Below are 23603 nucleotides of genomic sequence, written 5' to 3'. Positions count from 1 at the left end.
ATCCATTTGCCTAACGATTTCACAAATTTATTGTTTTTAATAGCTGAGTAATATTCCATTCCTTCATCCCTGTCAAGCCACTAATGACTGTTGCATTGCTAACTCCCCATCCTTATCTTACACCTTGTGACAACAATCACTCACTTGAGAGTTTACTTGCTTCCTCAATCCCCAGGTTGCTTTCCTTCCATTTCTGGTTGTTTCTAGGTTCCTTTAATGGGTCCTCATTTTCTTTTCTCTGTGTTGTGAAGACCTCATGACTTAGAGGTCATCAAATTCTATCTACACTCACTCTTGGAGGATTTTATTTACCTCACAACTTTATGATCTTTAGATTTAGGTAACTCTCTAGTATTTCTGAAACTGTATTTGTGGTCTGAATTTCAGATTCATATCCAAATACCTGCTTTTCATTCCCTTCGATATTTAACTTAGCTAATTAGATATATGACTTAAATCTAAAATTGAGCTTGTAATATTCATCAGGAACCTGCTTCTTGGTCAATGTTTTTTCTCAACTGAGGGCAGTTCTTCCCATCACAGAGACATAACCACTTAGCATTCTTTATCTCCCTCCTATTTCCCCCTTTCTCTTAGTTTGCATCGAATTTATCAAAATATGCCATTAGCTCCACCTTCAATATATGTTTCCAATGTGAATACTTGTTTTTACCTGTTTGTTTCTTATCTTTCTGGCCAAGCCACCACCATCACTCATGTGAATAGCATCAGTGTGTGCACTATGTTCTCACTGTGGCCTGCACAGCCTGTCTCAATAGCCTACTGCTTCTAATAAAGTGTGGGCATGGCCATTCTCAATGTTCTTATGGGCATGTTCAACATTCATCAGTATATAACACTTTTATACACAGGTATCCTGAGGAAGTAAACTACTGTAATTTGACTTTATACTTTCTGTCCCCAGAGATTCTTGTATGTTGCTAAAGTTCCCCTGATCCTTGTCATAGGAAGTTATTGCTGTGATCAGTAGCATCTCAGCTTAGGCTGTGCATTTGTGCACTGCCCAGAGGTGCATAACTATGGGTGCAGTGAAACTTGTGTGGTATTCTCTAGGTTGCTCTATGCAATGATGCCTACTGCCCACACAGTAATATATATGTGTGTGTGTATTTATATGTATGTGTGTGTATATATATTTATAAACATATAAACTGTTATACATTTTATATATGATAAATCATATATATACATGTAATATATATGTGATTATATATTACATATATATATGTGTGTGTGACTCATTGTACTTGTGTGTGTACAGTTTTTCTAATTGAACTGTACAGGTTAAGGATCCCTCACAATCCATTTAAGGACTTTATAGCTAACCAGTGGCTGACACTGTATGTATGAGAATCAAGATGAACTCAAAATCCTCTCTACCAAGACTTATAGCACACTTTTCCTACTTCTAGTATCTTTATGGTATGGGAAACAAAGCAAGCCAACTAATTTGTATTATGAATATGACAAAAAGCATAAGATTGTAGCAAAGGGCCTCAAGAAGTTAATATATGCAATGTGAAGTTCTGATCTGGTCATGGATCTCTTGGCTTTATACCTTGGTTATGTTCTGGGCATCAGAATAAGGAGCTTATGGATAGATTAAAGTTTCTGGGATTAAAATCATGCACTTATATATTAGTTTCTTGAGATTACTTCTGAGCATTTAACAAAGATAGTCACACAAGAATAACTCTTCCTAAGAGATCATTTGAACTCAATACTAAAATGTGCATGCAACTATACTAATCCTGCTTCCTAATATACCCACTTAGCATCTCTCACTGTCTCTTCCTGTTTGCAGTTTCATTTTTGACATGAGCTCAGATTGTGAAACATCCCCATTTCCTCATTAATATTCACACTACCCTGCAAAGCAAGAGGAAGGCCATCTGCTCCCATTTTTGATGTAGAAAACTGGGGACAGATAAACGCATATGTAACTCATGAAGTGTGGGAACAGTGAGATAGCAGGAACATAACAATATGTAGAGATAGGGTGTGGGAAATAAAATTTAACACTGACCATCCATGGTGTCAGTAATCCTCAGAGCAGCATCTGTCTCCCAGGACTGAGCAGATTAAACACAGAGAACAAACGTTCGGGGGGCATTGCAAATACTTAGTATTTTTATTTTCTAGGATGACAAAAATAGCTCTTAGAATCTCTACAACCCAATCAAGAGTTTGAAGCATTTTAATAAGAGGCCCCATGCTGATAATATTTTTTACACAAGCTATTCAACTATGGAAGATTCATTCTGCCATCCACATTTGCAAGAAGCTGAACTGAAATGGTGGTTTGGCATTCTCGGCACTATTTTACAGAAAATAAAGAACCTAAGCATACACTGGGACTGCAGAGAGGAAGGGAGCATATCCATTTGTGGCATCTGGCAAAAAAATTGCTGGTCTAAGGTGCTCACACAAGTATCACTGGAAATCCCATATACGCAGAGCTAATTCCCAGAGCAACCCGGAGATGAAGAAATAGAGCTGGGTGAAACTGTATCCCAGGCTGTGGTTATCCACCAGTGAAGCATGTGGTGCTCTTTCCTAGAGCTTTTAAATTCTTCCCCCTACAGCACAACTCTATCTTGTCGTGTTCTATTTATTTCTGTAAGTGTATGAGACTTGCAGAGCATTAACACATCAAAACATATGTTCCCTAAAGCCTGTTATCACATCTCACCTTCACTTAGACTTTCAAGGTCAGAGCTACTTATGGCTATCTATATCACTGGACTTAAAATAAAAGGCAGCAGAAAATAGTAGATTTGTAATGGTCCTTCATAGTCGGCCTAAAAAGAGCAGCCTGGCTCATCTGAATGCCATTTAAATAAATCAGCTTCTTGTTCAAGGCTACAGAACTCCATCTACAAGGCTACCAGTTACTATGCAGCTGACGCAAAGTAGACTCCAGGGAGAAGATGTTTCCTGGGTCCCTAGAAAACCACTAGAGCTTTGAACCAATTGTGTGTTAAAAACAAAATCATGTGGTTAAGCTAGTCTTTACCCTCAGATTGTGCTCACTGATCAGGTTGGTGGATTTATCGCCAGCTCATGCTGGGAAATGCCACAGTAGATCTCTTCTTTTACTATATAGCTGTATATAGCACCTTAGCTGCAGTGCCTTGTTCAAGAAAGATGCAAATGTTACTAGGGACTGGAATGGGAAGGGACATACATACACACACACACACACACACACACACACACACACACACACAGGTCTGAGTGTAACACAACTAAAATGAATAAATCTAAGGGGTAATGCTAGATAGTAGATAAGACAAAAGCCTACACTGTGGAGAGTGGAAGCAATGGCTCAGCATTTAAGAACACTTGCTGTGCTTCCAGAGGTTCAATTCTCAGCATATACATCACAGTGGCTCACCACCATCTATACTCTAGATCTAGACGATCCAATGCCTTCTTCTGGTCTCTATGGGTAGTAAGCATGCACATGATACATGAACATATATGCAGGCAAGCATTCAATCTCATTAAAAAATAAAATAAAATTTGCCCATATTAGATACTGAAGAGAATTATGGCCTTGGTGTGTCAGGGGAAGGGCTTCAGAGAAGGAAGTAGAAAAGGGGACTAGATGTGAGCAAATCAACTTACATAAGACAGAGAACATTCTGGAAAGTGAAAAGTGATACAGCAACCTGATACTAAGCATTCATGCTGGATCTAATGTTCATGTAGATACACTCCCAGCCTCTCTACAGTCAGGAAGTCAGAGACTCCCAAACAAGGCCTGGATCCCACAAAGGCTTCAGCTTCAAGGGAATTAATCTTTTCCTAAAGACCAATTTTCTTTTCTTTTTCTTTTTTTCAAAGCTCCCAGAAGGATGCAGTTTCAGGGTTGACTCAAGGACCCCAAATTTCTTTCCACACAATTATGCCTTGAGAACAATATGGAAAAGTTAAATCTTCATGGGTTCCCAGGCTAGAAGTAGACTCACCTGCGAAGCACATTAAAAACCTCAAAAGCTGTGAGAAATATTGGTAAGTCATATATCTGGTATATATTAGGGTATATATTTCAGTAACCAAATCACTCAAGCAAATTGCCCAATTTAAAAACAAGAGATTCTTATAAACATTTCCTCAAAGAAGATACACAAATGGCCTCAAATCCCTATCTTAAAGAAGCTAACTAGCATCATCCATCAAGAAAATGCAGATAAAATTACCCTGAGGTACAACTTTACACTCATATGGATTGGTATGAGCAGAAGGATTTTACAAAGTGATAGGGAAAAACTGGAGTGGGGTGTGGTAGCTTACAGCTACAAACAGCATTTGGGTCAGAGTCAGCATGACTGCTACAAGCTTAACAACAGCCAGAGCTGTTGTTGCAAGACCTGGTTTCAAAAAAAGCAAAAGGCAAAATGAAGAGTAGGAGGAGACGATGATAAAAACATTAGAATTCTTATGTGCCATTGGTAAGAATACAAAATGGTGATGGAACAAAAGAGAATAATCTGGCAGTTTCTTGAAATGTTAAACAGATCATGTTAGCATATGCTCCAGAGACTGCACACTTAAGTATATTCCATACAACATCCTTAGCATCTATTCGCAAAACCTGTAAACAAATGTTTGTTGCTGCCTTATGAATAATGAATTAAAATGTGAAACAATCCAAGTGCCCACAAACGGAAGAGTAAACATGACGTGTTAAAGTCAGGTAATGGGATATAGTGTTGTCATAAAAGATAGAATCGTGAAGTTCCAGGAAAACATTATTCTACATGAAAGATGCCAGACAACAATCCATACGACAACAATCTACACATTTCCTGCTTCCGTGTACATCAAATGCCTAGCATGGGCAAACCTAACAGGAAAAAATAGATTGTGGCTACTAAGGGTTATTAAGGAGCCGGATGATGAGATGGCAATGCTATTGTCATAAGGGCTTCTTTCTAGGGTGATTAAAACACTCTGAAATTGTACAATCCAAATATCCTAAAAATCTCTATGGTGTACACTTACAGCGTATAGTGTGGCAAATTAATTTTATTTTAAGAGAGCCATGACTTTAAAAAGCCAACAGAAAAGCACAATAGAATTCTTAGGGCCGCAGGTGGAACAATGCAGCTCACAGAACTGAGGTTCTTCTTCACATCTGAGGGACATGTTTTCATATCTGCTCTCTGATGGGGAATAATAAATGACTTCTCATGAATTCTATTTCCTACATAGGAAAACTGTCATTAAACACTGGCCTTAGCACATGGACTAAGTTTTAGAACTTATCAGGCCTAGAATGTTCATCAAGAGCAAACATTCATCACCAACATTAACTTCTTGGAACATTAAGCACCTATTGCCTTCCTTCTCACGAGCCTGGGCCAGGCATCAACTCTACAAATGCAACTCAATAGTTACTAAGGAGAGGGGCGTAGCTTACTTAACATAAGAACAGGCACAAGGAGATTGACAGATGAGGCATTAGGATTAAATATTGATGAAGTATATGGCAAAAGTAAATATAATTTCAGGGCAGATGCAGTAGAGCTTGGAATAATTTTATGGTTGACAGAGGCCCAGTTTTACAGATAAGGAGGCATGCTTTCTTAATCTTCTGTAAACCTAAAGAGAAGAAAGCAAGCAAGCAAGCAAGCAAGCAAGCAAGCAAGCAAGAAAGAAAGAAAGAAAAAAGAAAAAATGCCTGAAATAGTATGAAACAAACAATGAAAGCAAGGGAGAACTGTGGGAGAGGCTGGCACACAAGATTCAGAACAGGAGACCTAGAGTCCAGCATGTAGCTTGTTAGCTGTAGGGCCTAAGCTGGGCTTGCCTAAACAATTGCCCTATTTAGTCTCATTCAGAATTCATAGCCTCTCTGCAAAGGAAATGGTTCTATTGTTTTAGATATATGAATAAGCAAATATAATCCCAAGGAGGTTAAGCAATACATCTTAGATCACATGACCATCCTAGTTCTCAGAAAAAAAGAATGATGGGTTTCAGGAAAATGTTGTGTTCTGTGCTGACCCTGGGCCTAAAATGATAGAAGTCTTGTTTCTCTCTCTCTCTCTCTCTCTCTCTCTCTCTCTCTCTCTCTCTCTCTCTCTCTCTCTCTCTCTCTTTCTCTGCCTCTCTGTCTCATGAGACAGGCTCTCACTAGGAAGCTCAGGCTAGCTCGCGATTCCTTCTGCAACCCAGCTTAGCCTGGAACTCTGTATCTCCCAACCTCAGCATCCCAGAATGCTGAGGTTGCAGTTGTGTGAACACATAGAAGAAACATATTTCTCCTTGCAGTATGCATGCCCAATTCCACCATACAATAATAGAGACAGTGCTGGAGCATTGTAGACTCACTTGGCTCTTTCCAAGATGGTCTTGTGGGCAGCTAAAGATGCAAAGAAGCCCTTGTTATTCATTCCATAAGAATTACTCTCTTTAATCAGGTTTCTTCATTGAAAACCTCTCTAAGGAAGGTAAATTCAGGGTTTCAGTACCTGCTCATCTCTGCTGCTGGTCAATCTATGATTACAAGCAAGTATATATTCATGGGTTATACCAACCACAAGTTAATAATCTGGAAAGTAAGTAGTGCCTATATTGACCAATAGACATTTTTCTTGTCATCATCTTTCAAAACAGCACAATCCAACCACCACTTGTGTAACAAGCAGTATTAGGTACAGGTAACTGAGAGACAATTGAAAATTCAGCAGAGGCTTATGTAGTTTCTATGCAAATCCTAGGGAATTTCATGTGACTTATTTATTTCCCATTAACAGAGGAGCACAGTTATGAGAGCTGCTGGGGATCTCAGATATAAGCCAGGCTTTCATTTCCAGAGACTAGATGCTTGGTGTAAAGTGCCTGGTACAGTCTTACACAGCCAGGGTGTGGGCTAAAAGACACTCAATCTCTCTAGGCTTGGTTCCTGCCAATGCACGGTTCTGAGTGCATCTGGTAAAGCTGTGAACATGGTATTAAATGTAGCCTGATGTCCAGACTACTCCCAAACCACCAATTTTACTGGTACAAGAACCGTGTCTGCATTATTTGCTTCACAAATCAAATGTTTCATAGAAAGGCAACCAACCAATCTAACAGTCAGCGCTCTTGACAGAATTTGGCTTCTCTTTGATTTCATAACCCACGTTTCTTTCCCACCTCCTGACAAGCTTACTGGAAAGAAAGCATGAATTGAAGTTCTGGAAGCTTAGGATCTAACTTTCACTCTTGTCCCGTTCCAATTCCTGTGGAGATGAGCATCATGACCAAAAACTATGTAGGGAGGAAAGGGTTTCTCTTGTTTGCTTGTTTTGTTGTTTTTTCACCTCACAGCTTACACACCAGCATGAATCGAAGTCAGGGCAGGAACTGAAACAGGAACCGGAGGCAGTAACTGGAGTAGGAACACAACTTACTGGCTTGATCCTCATGACTTGCTCAGCTTGCTTTTATATAGCCCAGGCCCATCTGCCCAGAAGTGGGACCACCCAGAGTGGGTTCCCAACACTAGCAATCACTAATTAAAAAAATGTCCCACAGACATGTCAGCAGGCCAATATTAGATAGAGGCAATTTTTTCAATTGAAGTTCCCTCTTCCAAGATAACTCTATCTTGGGTCAAGTTGACAAATCAAATAAGCAAACAACAACAACAAACCCAACAACAACAACAGCAACACAAACTAACCATCATACCCTCCTAACCATGTCAGAGCCACAGTATAGCACACATTTTGCTGAATGTTGGCTTCTTGGGACTTTATATATATTTACATTAGCTAGAGCACTAGTTACCTAACTGGATGTAGACAGTGTGCGTGCTTGGGAAGGAAGCTATAAAGGCATATGGACACATCTCAACGATAGAAGTTCTTATCATTAAAATTAACATGAGTTTACTTGTACTTAATGGTCTCTTTGGATTCATGACTCTGAAACTAAATCATAAAAGAAAAAATTGGGTGATAAGAAGCAAGGGGCCCACTAGGCCAAAGGACATCTTTTGTTGAACTGAAAAGTGCTGGCAAGATGACTCTGCAAAGAAAGGTGCCTGCTGTCAAGTCTGATGAACTGAGTTCTATCACCCCTGGAATCCGTGAAATGGGAAAGAAGTAAGTCTTATAAGGGTCTTCTGAGATTCTCTCTCTCTCTCTCTCTCTCTCTCTCTCTCTCTCTCTCTCTCTCACACACACACACACACACACACACACACACACACGAGTCACCACCCATTCCCTAAGAAGCCATAGACTCACACTGAAGCACAGAGATAGTCCAATGAGGTGACTTCTGGATTTCTGCCCTTATTTATCCCTTTGTTCAGACAGATATCATTGAGCACTATACAACCTAACAGCTTTGCCAAGAAGTCCTTAGGAGAAGAAGAAAGGAATATAAAAAAGAAACTTTCTAATAGATGTTTTACAACTCAGGTCATAAATCATTATTAAAAATGTTGAAGAGAATGTTTTTAGTGGATGAGAAATGCAAGCACTGTAAAGGTGAGGGCAAAGTGTTTTCTTTGTTTAGATTTTATTTTATATGTAAATATGCATATATCCATGCATGTGTACACACTTGTATATATATTGAGTTGTTATACCTGGCTCCGTGGCACAGTGTCTAGCACGATGGACTTCTATACACTGAGTTGTATGTTTTAGGGCTGGGATATATCTCAGTGGTAGAGCACTTGCCTAGCATGTGAAAATCTCTGAGTACAATTCCCAGGACCTCAAAAACAAACAAACATTTAAAAATTATTATTTTAAACATGAGTCATATGAAAAAAATATTTGGAAGGTGCTGACTCAATAGAACCTAATATGAAGGGTGAATATACTTTGGAAGTGTGATTCATCTTTGTTGCTAATTATCCTGAGAAGCACTAAGGTCTAAGAATCAGGATTTACTCTGGAGTCAGGCAGACGTAAGTTCAAATTCAGTTTAAATTTAAATCTAAAATCATCTGTATTTTCAGATCCCTTGCTCCCTTGATCTGCAGGCAGAGATGATATCTACTTCAGAGTGTGCTGATGGGCGAGCCGGAGAGGAAGTGCTGTCTGCTTTCCTGATCCTCTCTGCCCTTGACTCTGGAAGGCCAGCAGGGCTCAGCGGGCTCCGGGAGCACAGAGAGGCAGTTGCAGCTGCCAGCAAGGGTATTCACTGCCAGAAGCTATGAGTGCCAAGGAGGCCGAGTGTCCTGCAGTAAACTTTAAATGACTTTCCTCCATGCACACTGCTCCCCATCTGTCCAGAAGAGCCATCTCCCACGGCATGCTTAAGTTAAATTACAGCTTAATTAAGTTGATTAAAACATTCAAGTGAAACATCACATGTAAAGCAGTTAATGAGAAGAGTCGGGTGATATAGAGATATGGTTAGTATCAGGTCTTCTGATGGTGTCAACATATGAGATTTCTAATTGGCCTGGTTAAGATAGTCAACAGAGTATTGCACCCTCTAAGTACAGAAACAATATGATAAAACACTGATATACTAGGTTGTCTCAAACATACATCTTAATATATCTGGCCATTTCATTATATATTAGACTACATCCCATTTCTCCACAGGGAAACAGATCTTAACTTATAGAAAATTCCCCAAGGTCATATGGCCAGGGAACACATGCCAGATTTGGAACCTCTGTCTCAATACCTCCTCTTCAGAATAATTTACTCATTCAACAAAAGCAAAAACAGCAAAAACTTCCTGATGGTATTTAAGTATGGAAATGGGAAAGACGAGAAAGCTAAAGTTAGGATTCGCAGCATATATTTGTAAGAGATCTTCATGTTAGTCATAAGAGTGAACTTTAAAATTGACACAAAAGACATAGGAACTAGCAATCCACACAAGAAAAACCTAATTTGTCATAAGCATATGTTTCAAAGCAGAACCTCCCAATTAATCAGAGAAATGCAAATGAAAACTAATCAAAATTCTAGATTTCACCTGTGGAATTGGAAAGCACCACGATATTTAATATTCGATGCGGAAGAATGTAGCAATGCATTAGAAACTTTAAAAAGCTCAAAACCTTTGGCATTCAGTTTCTTCTTCTATAGAATCTCATATGAATCTGTCACATCCTTTTTTATAGCATTAGTGAAATACAACAATAAATAATACAACATGATAAAACTAAACATTATCTAACACATCCCAGGAAGAGGGTACGCTCTCAATAGGCTAAGAATTTTTAATACCATGTTAACTAATCTATAGTTAATATAAGTTTTACATCATGCATGTCTAAAATCCTTTCAGTTCATGTAAATGTGTAGGTATAAATGTACACAAATCAGTCCATGTGCAAATGCATAGTATGAGTAGTCTAGAGACATACAAGCAAAAGTGAGGTCTGGGTGGCACAATGAAGATATTAGAACTACTTCAGATTCCCACCTTTAGTGGTTTCATTTTTTACAGCCTTGTAAAAATGAGCATGTTATTTTACTGTCTGGTCAAAAACTATAATTTAAAAGGTAAGTCTAATATTTAAAGTGTCCCCATATGACTTCCTATTAGAATATCCTCTTAAAATTGATTTGACTCAAAATTTTGCTGTTGGTAGGATGGATGTTGATGATGTTTTTTTCTTCCACAGATAGGCTGCATTAAATACCCTGGAAATACATTCTTAAAATGTACATCACTGTCACCTGCTACATATGTTATCTTTTAACAAATCCATGGGTTAAAATGTATTTCTGGCAATATGATAGATTACATACTCAGGAAATCTCTTCTCAATATATCACACTTCACAAATACCAGATAACCTCCTCAAATGAAATTCTTCAAATAAAAGGCAATAAGAACAACTACTTAAGTATGGTGTATAAGTTCTAGAACAGTATGTGGAAAAACAAACTTGAAAAAATATCAAAAGAAGGCAAGGAAAAATTATGAAAAGAAACAGTGAGGTCAGACAGTACAAAGTATAAAGGTATGACAGAAAAATGTTGCAAACACACTGAGCCTCCAGTTCAAAGAAAATGACTGTCAACCTGCAAAAGAAACAGAATGTAGCTGTATCCTGCATGACAGACTTATATGAAACAAAACAAGATGTGTGAAACCAAAGAATGGAAGAATTAAACCTGCCAAATGCCTCCAGGAAAGGTTATCACAACTTCATTCTCCTTTTGCAAAAGATCTCTCTCTGTCTCTCTCTGTGTCTCTCTCTGTCTCTCTCTCTCTCTCTCTCTCTCTGTGTGTGTGTGTGTGTGTCTGTGTGTGTGTGTGTCTGTGTGTCTGTGTCTGTGTCTGTGTGTATATAGCTGACAGAAGCCAGGAGAGGGTGACAGGTGTCCTCCTTTATCAGTCTCTGCCTGTTCCTCCAGAGGGTCTTTTCTTGATCCCTAGGCTTGCATTTCCCCTCTAGGTTGCAAGTCAGCAAACCCCAGCAGTCTTCCTGCCTCTGTCCTGCTGGGAGCTGCAGTTAAAAGTGTGTGCTGGACACTGAGCTTGCTACTTGGCTGTTTGGATCTGAAGTTCTGGACTTACATAGCAAGAACTCTTAACTTTAGAGCTGCTTCTCTACCTCCACATTCTGATTTCTGGAATGCAGATCTGTAACTGTCTGGTTCTATCAAAAAGGAGCAGGAGAGGGAAGGAAAAGGCAGGAAAGGAAAATGGTGAAAGACTTGGGCAAGGTAACTGCTTTTCTGCATTGCTGACCAACTCAGTTTAAACCAGAGAAAACCAGATTAAGAGGAAGGGTAGTCAAATGTGGACTCAATGCATCAAATTGGGGGTCTCCCAAAAGACTCATTGTAAACCACAGCTACTTACCAACTGGTTAATAGAAGAAAACAAAACAAGAAAAATAGCAGCATGCTGCATCTTTATCTAAATGAGTATATAACACTCAAAATTCTAGTTGATCAAAGATTTGTAACCCCTAAGTTTTCTTTCTGTTAAAAACATCACTCTTCACATCTATTTAGAAATATATACTTCTTAGCTTAAGCATGCACACCTATAATCCCAGTATCCCCGGCAGCTGAGCAGGATTGAGGTTGCCAGTTCAGCCTGGGCAACACAATGAGACCAGGGAGATAAAAAGGAAAGGAGGAGGAAGAAAGGAGGGTGGAAAAATAAAACCCTTTATTTTCATAAGACTGATCTTGTCTTCCTTGACATCTGTATGTGAGCTTTACTGATTTATATACTAGCTTTGGAAGGGCTTGAGTTTTCTAACACATTTTGAATCTTAAGCAAGCTTTGGGCTACACACGAGTGTTTATAAAATTACTTATGATTTAATGAAATAAATGCTAACCGTGTAAGGAATATTTATAGTGTTTTAATTCTAATTTCCCCCAAGAACATAACTAACCGTTTCAACTGCAAAAACTGTTATCAACTTCCAGGAACAGTCAGGTTGACTAAAGCAAGGTGCTCCCAGATTACTGGACCCAGCATCCCACTCTGTTGCTTTCAGTGTCTTTATTTGGATCTCTCCCTTGATTAGAACTCAGCTGACTTGCTGTCAGATTAGTGTGCCAAGTCTAAGAAGTTAAGCACCATGGACAGCTGCTTTCTGGGCCAGTGACAGCCTAATACAGTGACACATCAAAACCAGGTCTCAGCAGCTAGGCACTCCCAAAAATGTCTACATGTCCTGAAAAAAGACAGCTCTAACACCCAGTACTACTAACTTGCTAGGTTGGGGCTTGGAGAACAGGGTCTCAATCATTTTATGCCTTAATGCTTTAAACAGAAGTTACACTTAGTACAGGTATTTCTGAGCTCCTTTCAAATGGTCTCCTTATTTCAAGCAAAATTCTGAAATTCTGGGCAAAAAAATTTCAGGACAAACCACACATGCACATTCTCTCTCTCTCTCTCTCTCTCTCTCTCTCTCTCTCACACACACACACACACACACACACACACACACACACACGCACACATTTGGTTTCACTGGAGTTGATAACATGCAAACAATTGTCACAGTACATAGTTAGTCATTAGGTTTATGAAGATTATAACATGGTAAATACAGCAACCTGCTTAACCCAGTGAAGCACTAGCATAAATTTACCATTCAAGGAATGCTCTTATAAACCTGGAATCGTTTATTCTGATTTACTGTTCATTTAAGAATAGAGCAATGAAAGAGGAGAAGCAACATATACTGACCACACCACATTGTCAAAGGCTATGTTGGATGCTTAGCCTTTCAGTGATCATTTAACTGTTAACTAATCTTTAGAAAATTAATGCTATTAATTTCTTTTTTAAATGAAGAAGCTGAGGCTCAGAGGGTTTTAATAATTTCTCTGAAGCACTAGGATTGTGACATGGATGGGTTTTAAAATCTCTTTCCTGATACCCAGGGAAGTCAGGAAATTAGTCAGGGTACTTGTGGGACAAGTTTCATGGGAGAGGAGATAGAATGCACTGGTAGAAAGGTTTAAAAGGGAGTAATGGAACAGAAAGGGTTAAACTGAAATGGGAGAACAGAGAACAGGGTAGAGGAGGGAATATAGAGTGGAATACATGGCACTAAAACATCTTAAAAAGGACATCAGAAACATACTTCAGTAGAAGCATCCTATTATAAATACACATACATTAAGAGATAAAACAGAGTTACCCACAGCAGGCAACAACATCTCCACTAGACACCATGGGCTACCAAGTCAAAAGTCCACCACCAGGAATGAATTCTTTCTTTTGGAGCTGTTGTCCACAGTGGTCCCACAGACCCCCAAACATTACATGCTATTTCTCATGTTCTTGGCTACCTCCATAACCCACATAAGACCCTACTTCTGAAACCACCATCCACATGGAGTCACAGAACATGGAGAAATCCAACTGGTATTGACTTGGAAGCTTTATCCCTACCTCGTTAGTTCATAGTGGTAGAAGATATTAGGCATGCTACCAGAGGAGAAAACCCATCAGCAGTTTTACTCAGGTATGAACCCTGTAAGCTACAATAATGACTGGCCTGGCAAGACATATGCATTTGTGTAATAATGGCATGCCTATCATGGGAGTAACCAACCACTTTTAACAAATGGAACTTGATTCTCCCTCCACAAGATGAATCCTATACCTGACACTATTGTCCAGCCAAGAGCCTGTGCTAGATAAATGCAAAGTCCCAGAGGAGAATTTACTGCTATTATTTTGTTTAATGGACAGGGTTTAAACCAACTCCTAAGGACTTATACCTATAGGTCATTATAGATCCTTATACCTATAGTTCAATACATCTCTCACTTCTCATCTGAAAAGCTTCAATTTGTAGTAGTTATTAACACAGAAACCCACAACTGGTCAAGGTACAAAGAATAAGAGACTGAAGAATGCTCAGCTCTAAAGGAACATATACACTGTATCCCTTTCTTCCAAGGCTCAGGAATCATTGTGGAAGAGGGGTCAGAAAGATTGATGTAGTAGCCTGACGTAGCAGACATCTACAAGAAAACATGTCTTCTGAACACAGCAAGGCAGCTGCACAAATGAACTCCCAGGTATTGTGATAGTAACAAAGAATGGCGCAAACTCAGGCCAGACTAAATCCCACAATGAAGAGGGAAGGTGGCCATGAAACCTTGGTGCTATTGGAAACTTTTAGCTGCTGCAGGGAGGGAAGAGACAGGGGAAATTTTTTTTCTAAGAGGGTAGCCCTTTATAAGTTGATTACTATTCAGTGGAAGACTTCACATCCAAGAATATTTGAGCAGCACAAATTGCTCTTTAAGGATTAAAAATAAGGACACAAAGTTGGGTATGTAATAAAGAGGGGGCAGAACTAAGTAAAGTTGGAGGATAAATATGATCAAAATACATTATATGAAACTCAAAGAACTGATTTTTTTAAAACAAACAACAACAACAAGACCCTTTTCTGTCTGGGCTTCTGCATCATGTCATGACACCATGCAACATTTTAAAGAGGGTAGTGGTATTATCAAAGAAAAATCTAAAAAAAAAAAAAAAAAAAAAAAAAAAAAAAAAAAAAAAAAAAAAAAAAAAAAAACCAAAAAAACAAAAAACAAAACCTGAAAAAACACACATGGGAAAGCAATATTTTATGAAAAGAATTCCCAATTTCTCCACGTTTACAGTCTACTGCTTCCTGGCACAATCTATCAGTCATGAGGGAACCAAATTAACATTTCCAATTTCCTTATTGAAGTAAGTCATTTGAAAGCTGTTTCACTATGTTGAGCCCAGAAGAGTTGATGATTCTACAGCAAGGACCATCTGATGATCTGTGCGAGGTTATCTAAAATGTGTTTTCTTTACTTTCTCAGATTCTCCTGTCCTATAATTGCAAAAACAAAGCAACAAAGTAAGCTTACGAGAAAACGAGCTAGTATTTGCTCTCCAGATGTCTATATAGTGTAGTCCTTCCTACTGAGATGTGTGTGGGATACATTCAGGGTAGGAACTCTCTAAGTGTCCAGATGACAACAGAGCACTGATTCCTGTAGGGGATAAGTGCTATTCCAGTTAAAGTGAGCTTAGCACACCAGAAGAAAAGTAGCTATATTCAAATCAACCCTTCCGAGACATCTGTGCGCAGAGCTGGGGAGCAAGCTCTATAGGATGCTGGAATCAGGAATGTGATAAGGGTTGCAATTACTTCAAAGCAACCAGCAACTCCAGCAGTGAGTCCAAAGAGAAACCAACAAGGTATAGTTTCCTGAAGGGGATCAGGTTCTTATGAACTACCCCTTATTGAAAATGTATGATTGTGCTCAAGCCAGGTACAGTTCTGCTATGGAAAAACCCTATCTTCTCCAATTAGTTATCATATGTTAAAAGAAGTGATGACTGAATAGAATAAATTAAAATTGTAGTGTGAAAGAACAAGAAAAGAATAAGCACACATGGAAATATTTAAAATTAGAACCTCTTGCCTTATGATACAATTACATATACTCAGAATTTTCAAATTAAAACTAAGACAGAATTAAGAATAAATTTATAGATATGCAAAAGGAACATCAACCCAAATTTCTGACTTATGAATGATCAAAAAAGTGAAATGACAATCTTTTAATTAAGTAGGTAAGAACTCTGCCAGGTCTTCTTTAGTGAGGACATTAGAGTTGACTGAGTGCTCTCTGTAGCCTGCATTTAAAGCTATTTTCCACGTGCACGAAACCAGCTGCATTCCTACCCCTACTAAAATCAGAATACAAACGCTGTAAGTTCCAGTGTTTGTAAATGTGGGCAGCACGATTTACAACCAAGTGTATGCCTACGTAAAGAAGGGCCATGGTAGGAAAAAAAATAGAAAAAGATCCCAAGGCAGAGTTCCTCAAAAGACTTTTCACTATTGATGTGCCTGGGGTATTATTTCTAAAGTGCCGATCACTTCCTTCTCAAAAAAATATGGCTTGTGCTGAGAACTGTCCAATACTCTGACTGAAACAGACCACAAACTACTAGTAGTAAGCAAATCATCCAAACAGGCCTGAAGAGAGTTTGAGGGTCATCCTTTTTGTTACTAAGGTAGCACACAGAGCACACAGAACATCGATGTCAGATGCCATGAAGGGCATGTCATCAGCTGTCACACCTGAATGCATGCTTGCTGTATATTGTGGTAAGCAGCTTGAGAAACTACAGTTTTCAATGAGCACATACTGAAATAAATGTTAGAATAAATATATAGTATAGCAAACATGCCGTAGACCAGAGAAAAGTAAAGGCGCTAGTTACAAAAGCCTGGTGAACAGAGTTTGATTCCCTGAACCCTCATACAAATAAAAGACAAACTGAACTCGACAATGTTGTCCTCTGATTGACACATATGGTGTGGCACATGCACTGGCCCCTCCTCACACACATCATGTACATGTGCACAAGAAAAATAATTAAAACATTTCTTCTTTGCATGTTTTTGTGTATACTTATCTCCTGTTTACATAAATATTACTAGTGGCTTTTTCACTCTGCTTCTACTCTGTGGCTACTACAAAAAATGATGATCATCAAACTAGACTATAAAGGGATTATGTACATTTAACTAAAATAATACCATTTTTCTTCTTTTTTTGTGATCAAATCACCTACTGCTACTCAAACATCTGCTTCTTATATGTTTGAGAATTTTCCCACTTGCAAACCTGGAAAGTTTCTGTGTGAACTTGGATTTTCCACTTAGAATCATATTCAGAGATGACATTTTTATAGTTAGACTATAAATCAGAATGCTGCATTAATTATGAAACTACATCAAATTTCACTGATGCCGTCCATCTATTGTTTTTCTTTCAAATTTACATTTTCAGGTCAATTTCTTTTAAACTCTTTACAAATCTGCCTCCTAATTAAGCAACATTACCTCCAATTCTCCTGTGAAAGCACACTGGGTCATGTTTATTATGCTGTGCAAGACAGCTGCTGCAGTACAGAAGCAGGCTGGCCAGTGATTTCCTCTACAGTGGACACTGATTCGTTTCAAGTAAGATCACATGGATCAAGAAAAATAGGCACAGGTCTCGGGGTGTTACTCAGTCTTGCGGTGCTTGCCTAGCAATGTGGGGGTACTTGGATTTAATCCTCAGCACCGTGAAATAAAACTGACTTAAGAGAAAAGGAAAAATAACTATAGTCATTACCATGAAGTCAAACTGCTGTTAAGCCCAGGTTGTTGCTGAAGGATACAGTGTTTATAAAACAAACTTTCTCCCATCTGTAAAGAGGGGGTTCTTGATCACTATCATATGCTCACCTAAAAAACAAAACTCTGTCACTTGCTGAGAATATGCCCATCAAAATGAAACCGCTCTCAGAATCACTGGGTCCGTTTTCCAGAAAAACAAGCCAATGCTGAGTCTGCCATGGGATGCTTATGTAACCTATATTTACATTGTGTTTTTTTTTGTTTTTTTTTTTTTAAACTCTATAGTAGCTTGGAAACTTGGTAGAGATGTAGAAAAGGTGTCCCCCAAATTATATTTTCTAATGTCACTTTCATTGGTTCTCACAAAACTACAGAGTGTAATCTGTTACTCACTATAGCCCAAAGATCTTCATAGTTAACAAACAAACAAACAAACAAGCAAGCTACAGATTGCCAAAACATCTGCATTCAGAACTATGCTAAGAAAACAGTTAGGTAAAGACTACTTCCACCGACCTTTGCTTGGGCTTCTGGTACTGTCACCTTGACAACTTTATTGCGATTTATCATTTGCTTCACCCATCTCTCTACTTGGACGTTGAACTTCATGAAAACCACATAGGCAAAATAAGCTGTCAAGAGGAGTAAGCTTTCCCACCACATGATAACGTTATCCAGGAAAAATATGATCAACATGATCAAATCAACGATGTAGAAGGACACATCCCGAAAGAGCGGCCACCAGGTCAGGTTTAAGATTTCTCTAGAAAACAGAGCACACATGCCAATAACAAAGAGGATATTGAACACGGCAGAACCTACAATGGTGCCAATGCCGACATTGCTGTGTGCAATGAAGACGCCTATAAGAGACGTGAAAAGTTCTGGGGCTGACCCCCCTGCAGCCATGAAGGTGGCTCCGGCCACATCATCAGAGATTCCCAGTTTTTCAGTGATGACAGTTAGAGAAGGAACAAAGAACTCATCACAGACGATGGCTAATGCTATGAACATATAGATCATTCCGATGACGTGGAGAATGATGGCGCCTTTCCTTCGCTCCTCCAGGGAAAAGATGTCCTTTGGGTAGTCTCCCTGGTTGTGATCAGTAGTGTTCTCAGCTTGGTCTTCTTGAGAAGCAGGTGGCTGTGGGGTGTAATCTCGAATCTTGTCATTTAAGTCTAAGAGAGTTCTTTGACGGTGACCCTCTGCTACCCTAGGGCCATTCACATCACCGGCTTCTCCTCTGTTACTCTGAGAGTCTGTCTTAGTGAAGGCACTGATTGAAAACGGGACAGTGCTCACAGCTACCAGGCCCATGACGAGGCCAATAACTCGAATTAGCTTCAGTTTTTTCCTGGTATTATAATGTCTCCTGCAGCCAAATGGTGACTCGTGGGAACACCATTTCTGCAGGAGCCTGACTGTGGTGCTTTGGTGGAGATCCATCCTGGGTTTTCTGGTGGATATGGTGGTCTTCACACTTCAGACTCAGACAGATGGTTCTGTCATACTGCTCCTTGCTTTCCAAGTTGTTGGTGCTTACGGGGAACTTCTACGATTGGGGATCTTTACTCTTCACGGGAAAATTTCACCACCTAAGCTTAAGCAAAAATATCAATGATAAGTAAATCATAAAATCTTACCTTTCTATAAAGATAACTATAAAGATACGATGAATTCTTGTCTTATAGTCTGTGTTCATTGGTAAGTTACTTAAATTCTATGTGCCTTGGTTTTCTTAATTTATTAATTTAATTTAAATCTTTCTCTTAATTTTAATTATGTGTGTCTCTGTGTGAGTATGTGCACAAGTGAGTGCAGGTGCCCTTGGGGTCCAGAAAAGGCCTTAGGATCACCTGGAGCTAGAGGTATAGGCAGTTGAGATCCATCCAACATAGATGTTGGGGACCAAACTCTGGTTCTTTGCAAGAGCAGAGTGTTCTTACAAATCACATACATATATTTGCAAGTTCTCTTAACTTATAAACCATTGCTCTAGGCCTGGGTTTCCTTATTTTAAAACTGGTCAATAGGACTAGATTGAAGTGCTTACTTAGCATGTTTGGAACCCTGGGTTTGTTCCCTACACACACACACACACACACACACACACACACACACACACACAGAGAGAGAGAGAGAGAGAGAGAGAGAGAGAGAGAGAGAGACAGAGACAGAGAGAGACACAGAGAGAGACAGAGATATTGATTGATTAATTAAGAGTCATAGGCAATTAAAGTTCTTGCCAACCAGAATTGCTTTGTGTGTGTGTATGTGTGTGTGAGTGTGTGTGCATAAGTGTGCTCTGAGGCTCCCACCCAGAGCCTCAACACTCCAGACAATAACTCTGTCACTGAAATACAGCCTTATAAATTGCTTTAAGATGAGTTAAAACATAGGAGCACTTGGAATAAGTGGTATCTAGAATGGACTCATAATTACATATGTATAAACCAAGTTAATATTTCAACAAATCTGATGTTAGGTTCAGACATCTGAGATGCGTGTAAGAATGAAAAATTTATAAACAAAAGTCAATTCATCCTCTTAAAGTCATGCAGCATCTTCCTGTGCTAAAATGGTCCCACTTGTTTTGGAACTAAGTTCTTGACAACTGACCATTATTCATTGTTTTCTTCTAGAACAATTATGTAATTCAGTGCATTTTCTGATTGAATCTATCATTTGGAAAGGGGTGAATTTGGGAGGAGGCAATACTGTTTTCCTGTTCACATAATAATTATAGAATATTATTTTTATGAAAGTGTCTCATATTAGATACTGAAAACCTGCTCTTTAAATATTTAAGTTTACAAAAGAAAATGTCCTGGCAACACAATCAAGCTGCTGTTTTCTTAAAGCATCTAAACTGTTTTCAGCAGGAGCTTCAAAAACAACAACCAAATCCTTTAGTCTTATTTTCAAAAGCTCCAACAAGGCTCAACGCAGTGACATGGCCAGAAGGCTATTTAGAGACACCAAGTGTGTATTTCGTAAACATCATGCAAGTTGCAGCAACACCTCTGTTCATAAAATCCTCCCCCAGTAGCCCCAACACCCATCCTTTATGTCAGATATGCAAAACAGAGTTTTGATTCGCTGTTCCACGGAAGAGGTGGGTAAAGTACCACAGACTGCTGCTACCGTCAAGATTCCTTTTCTAAACAACCCTTTACATTTCCTGTTTTTATCTTCTTTTTTCGGTGCCAACGATTTCATTTTAGGAGCATTCGCCGAGATCACTTCAGGTGTAAAATAAGCTAATTAAATACACGCCACTTACACACTGGGATTAGCTGGAGCAGAGCAAGACTACCAGTCAACACAGGCTGAGTTGCAGCTGCTCCTCAGATAACCCTAGCCCATCGAATGCCTGGCTGCCTGCAGATGTCTAAGCTTAGCACCCGTGATTAAGCGACTCACAGCCGCTCTAGGGATTGTCACAGTGCCGGGTCAAGGCTAGCCTGGGTTGGACTCCCAAGGCGCAAGATCAGCTCTAGGGCTAGCTGTGAAAACCCACTGTTCTGTTCTCTGGGATGTGCCCCTAGCTGCGCCCCAACTTTGCTTTGCATGATCTTAAACTTTTCCCATGAAGGGTCAATAAGAAAATAAAACGAAAAGGTAGCCACCCGCCTGCCAGCCTGGAGCTGCGACGCCTCTGGGGTGGTTGCTTGCTCCGCTTCTCCCCGGATAGCTTGTGTGTCTGAGGAAGGAGCGCGCCTTTGCGCATCCCTTCCAAGTCAGGCTCTTACCGGTGTCCTCACTCCCAGAGCCCGGGTGGGCCATGCCGGGGCTAACAACCCGCGCCCCCGAGCGGAGAGAGTTGGCTAAGTCAGAGCTGGGCCTGGGGCGTCACATTCACCACGGGGCCACCTGTGAGCCTGCGGCGCAGCTGCGCGATGCACGCGACCCACCCGGGGACCAGCGGCTTGGCGGCCGCAGAGCTGGAGATCCGGAGACCGGAGACCCGGAGACCCGGAGACCCGGAGACCCGCACTTACCAGCACCGTTGAGCAAGGCTCGGGGCCGCGCCTCCGCCTCCTGTGGCCAGGGCCCGGGATCGCGCCGGACGTCGCCTTCGCCGGCCGAAGCTGGCTCGCGAGGACACTGAGCAGCGGGCGAGCGGTGGCGAGCCAGGCTGGCGGACGGCGCTGGGCCCCTCCCTCTCGGCGGCGCGGGAGTAGCCGCAGCTCAGCGCCCTCCCGCCTTGCGCGCCTCCTGCGCGGGCCACGCCCGCCGCCGCCGCCTGCCAGATTTCTCCGCAGTGGGGACCAGGTCAGGGTGTGCAAGCAGGCAAGGGCACAAAGGAGAAATCTTACAGGTCCTTGCCGCACCAGCTTCCCGAAGCCCGAAAGTGCTATCAAGTTTGAGGTCACCTATAGTAGCCACCTCCTTTCCAGTTATCAGCAGAGATAGCAGTCTCTCTGTAACATGCAAAGGTGGGAAAGATGGTCTTTAGAAAGGTACAGGCCATGGGGCAAGGTCCCAGCGTGGATTGAAGCCTTTGGTTTGCAGAAATGAGACACTGAGGGGTTTTTAGTCTGGCAGGGTAACTCTTTACTGTAAGTATGATGATACTACCCAAGACATTGGGTCACTTTGGTGTCCCTGACAGGACTCATGTTTTTTGCCTCTGGATTTCCAACCCAGTGCTTCTTCCTGCCTTATTTCCAAAGATGTCCTTAACCGGGAGAAACTGAGTTCAACTCCCTGGGAATCAAGCCAAGAATATGGGCCAGAGGAGGTGGAACAAACTATTTGTTGAGGAAAATTTTATATGTATATATTTTAAACTTGATAGACGAGGAGGCTCCACCTGGGAAACATTAGAGGTTTTCCGTGCATTTGGGCCTCTTCTTTCGTTCCATCTTTTTGGCTTTGCAGCCTAGCAGAGGTTTCCTCAGACCTCTTTCCTCTGAGACGGTCTTGCCAAGTCAAAGAAGCCTCTGGAATTCAGAGCCCATCATTTTCATCAGACATTAAAGACTTTTGCCTTACTGAGAGGTTTTCATTTTTATTTCGAACGTCATGGATTGAACTTAAGAAAGAACACAAACCTTTACTTTTTGTTCTGGGAAATAAACACACAGAGATGTAAGAAGAGAATACAGAAAGCTTTTGGGGGCCATCATTACCTTGCAACATTATTGTCTCCTGGCCAGTTGTATTTTATACTTGCCCCCTTCCCCAGTGTCCCTCATCACAAAAGAAATCTCAGACAGCACATCATTTTATTCACAAACACTTAGGGGAAGGAAGGAAACAGTTAACCAATACTAACGTCTCAAGAAAGACTCCAGAAATGACCTAGTTAGGCTCCCGTCGATCATGAGTCAACCTGAACATCAGATCATTGCAATTGCTTCAGGTCATCAACAGACATTCATAATGTTTCCAAAACGACCCAACAGATTGGTAACTGTTGATGACAGAGGGAACCAAGCCCTATTGCGAAAACACTTTAGAAGGATGAGAACACTCATGCATTTATTCTACCTTTCCATACAAATGGAACCCGAGGGTACCCCCTTCAGCTTCTGCTTCCCTTGTTTTTTGACCTTATTGATTGCAAAATCCCCATCTGTCTCAGGCTGCAGATGCCAAAAACAAGGAAATGGGAATAGCCTGCACAGGTTCTTCTTAAGAGAAAACAAACTGGGCATGTTGGCCATGGCCTGCAATTCCAGGACTATGCGGCAGTTATTTTCTGACATTCACACCCTTCATCTTAGTAGGAAATTTAAAACATAGGATATGAAAAAGAAGGCAAAAAACAAACAAACAAACAAAAAACCAGGATATTTTAAGACAGGATGTTTACAGGAAAGTCAAACAACTGGGTATTCTGAGGGGAAGTGAAACACTCCATCTTGCCCAGAGATAGCTAAGGGCCTTAAGACAGGAACCCAAAATATCTTCAGGAAGACCCTGAAATGGACTAGATTTACTAGCCACCTCTTCCCCAAGAATATATAAG

At 40.4% G+C, this 23603-nt stretch overlaps 1 protein-coding gene across 8 annotated transcripts in view; it reads right to left on the bottom strand.

Moving 5' to 3' along the window:
- Positions 1-21789, bottom strand: part of Slc24a2 (solute carrier family 24 member 2) — a 229628-nt gene extending 207839 nt beyond the window's left edge. For 2 of the 8 annotated variants that reach the window (XM_076934688.1, XM_076934689.1), the window contains exons 1-2: positions 21628-21789; positions 18140-19226 (exon numbers count right to left, since the gene is read on the bottom strand). In XM_076934688.1, coding sequence (XP_076790803.1) covers positions 18140-19072 — 933 coding nt within the window. In that variant the 5' untranslated portion in view covers positions 19073-19226; positions 21628-21789. The remainder of the gene's footprint in view (positions 1-18139; positions 19227-21627) is intronic. The other 6 variants (XM_034501929.2, XM_076934687.1, XM_034501931.2 and 3 more) reach the window with 5 other exon arrangements.
- Positions 21790-23603: the final 1814 nt, after the last annotated feature.

This window comes from Arvicanthis niloticus, chromosome 5 (assembly GCF_011762505.2).
Source record: "Arvicanthis niloticus isolate mArvNil1 chromosome 5, mArvNil1.pat.X, whole genome shotgun sequence".
NCBI classification, from domain to species: domain Eukaryota; kingdom Metazoa; phylum Chordata; class Mammalia; order Rodentia; family Muridae; genus Arvicanthis; species Arvicanthis niloticus.
This window is presented reverse-complemented; position numbering and strand designations above follow the sequence as displayed.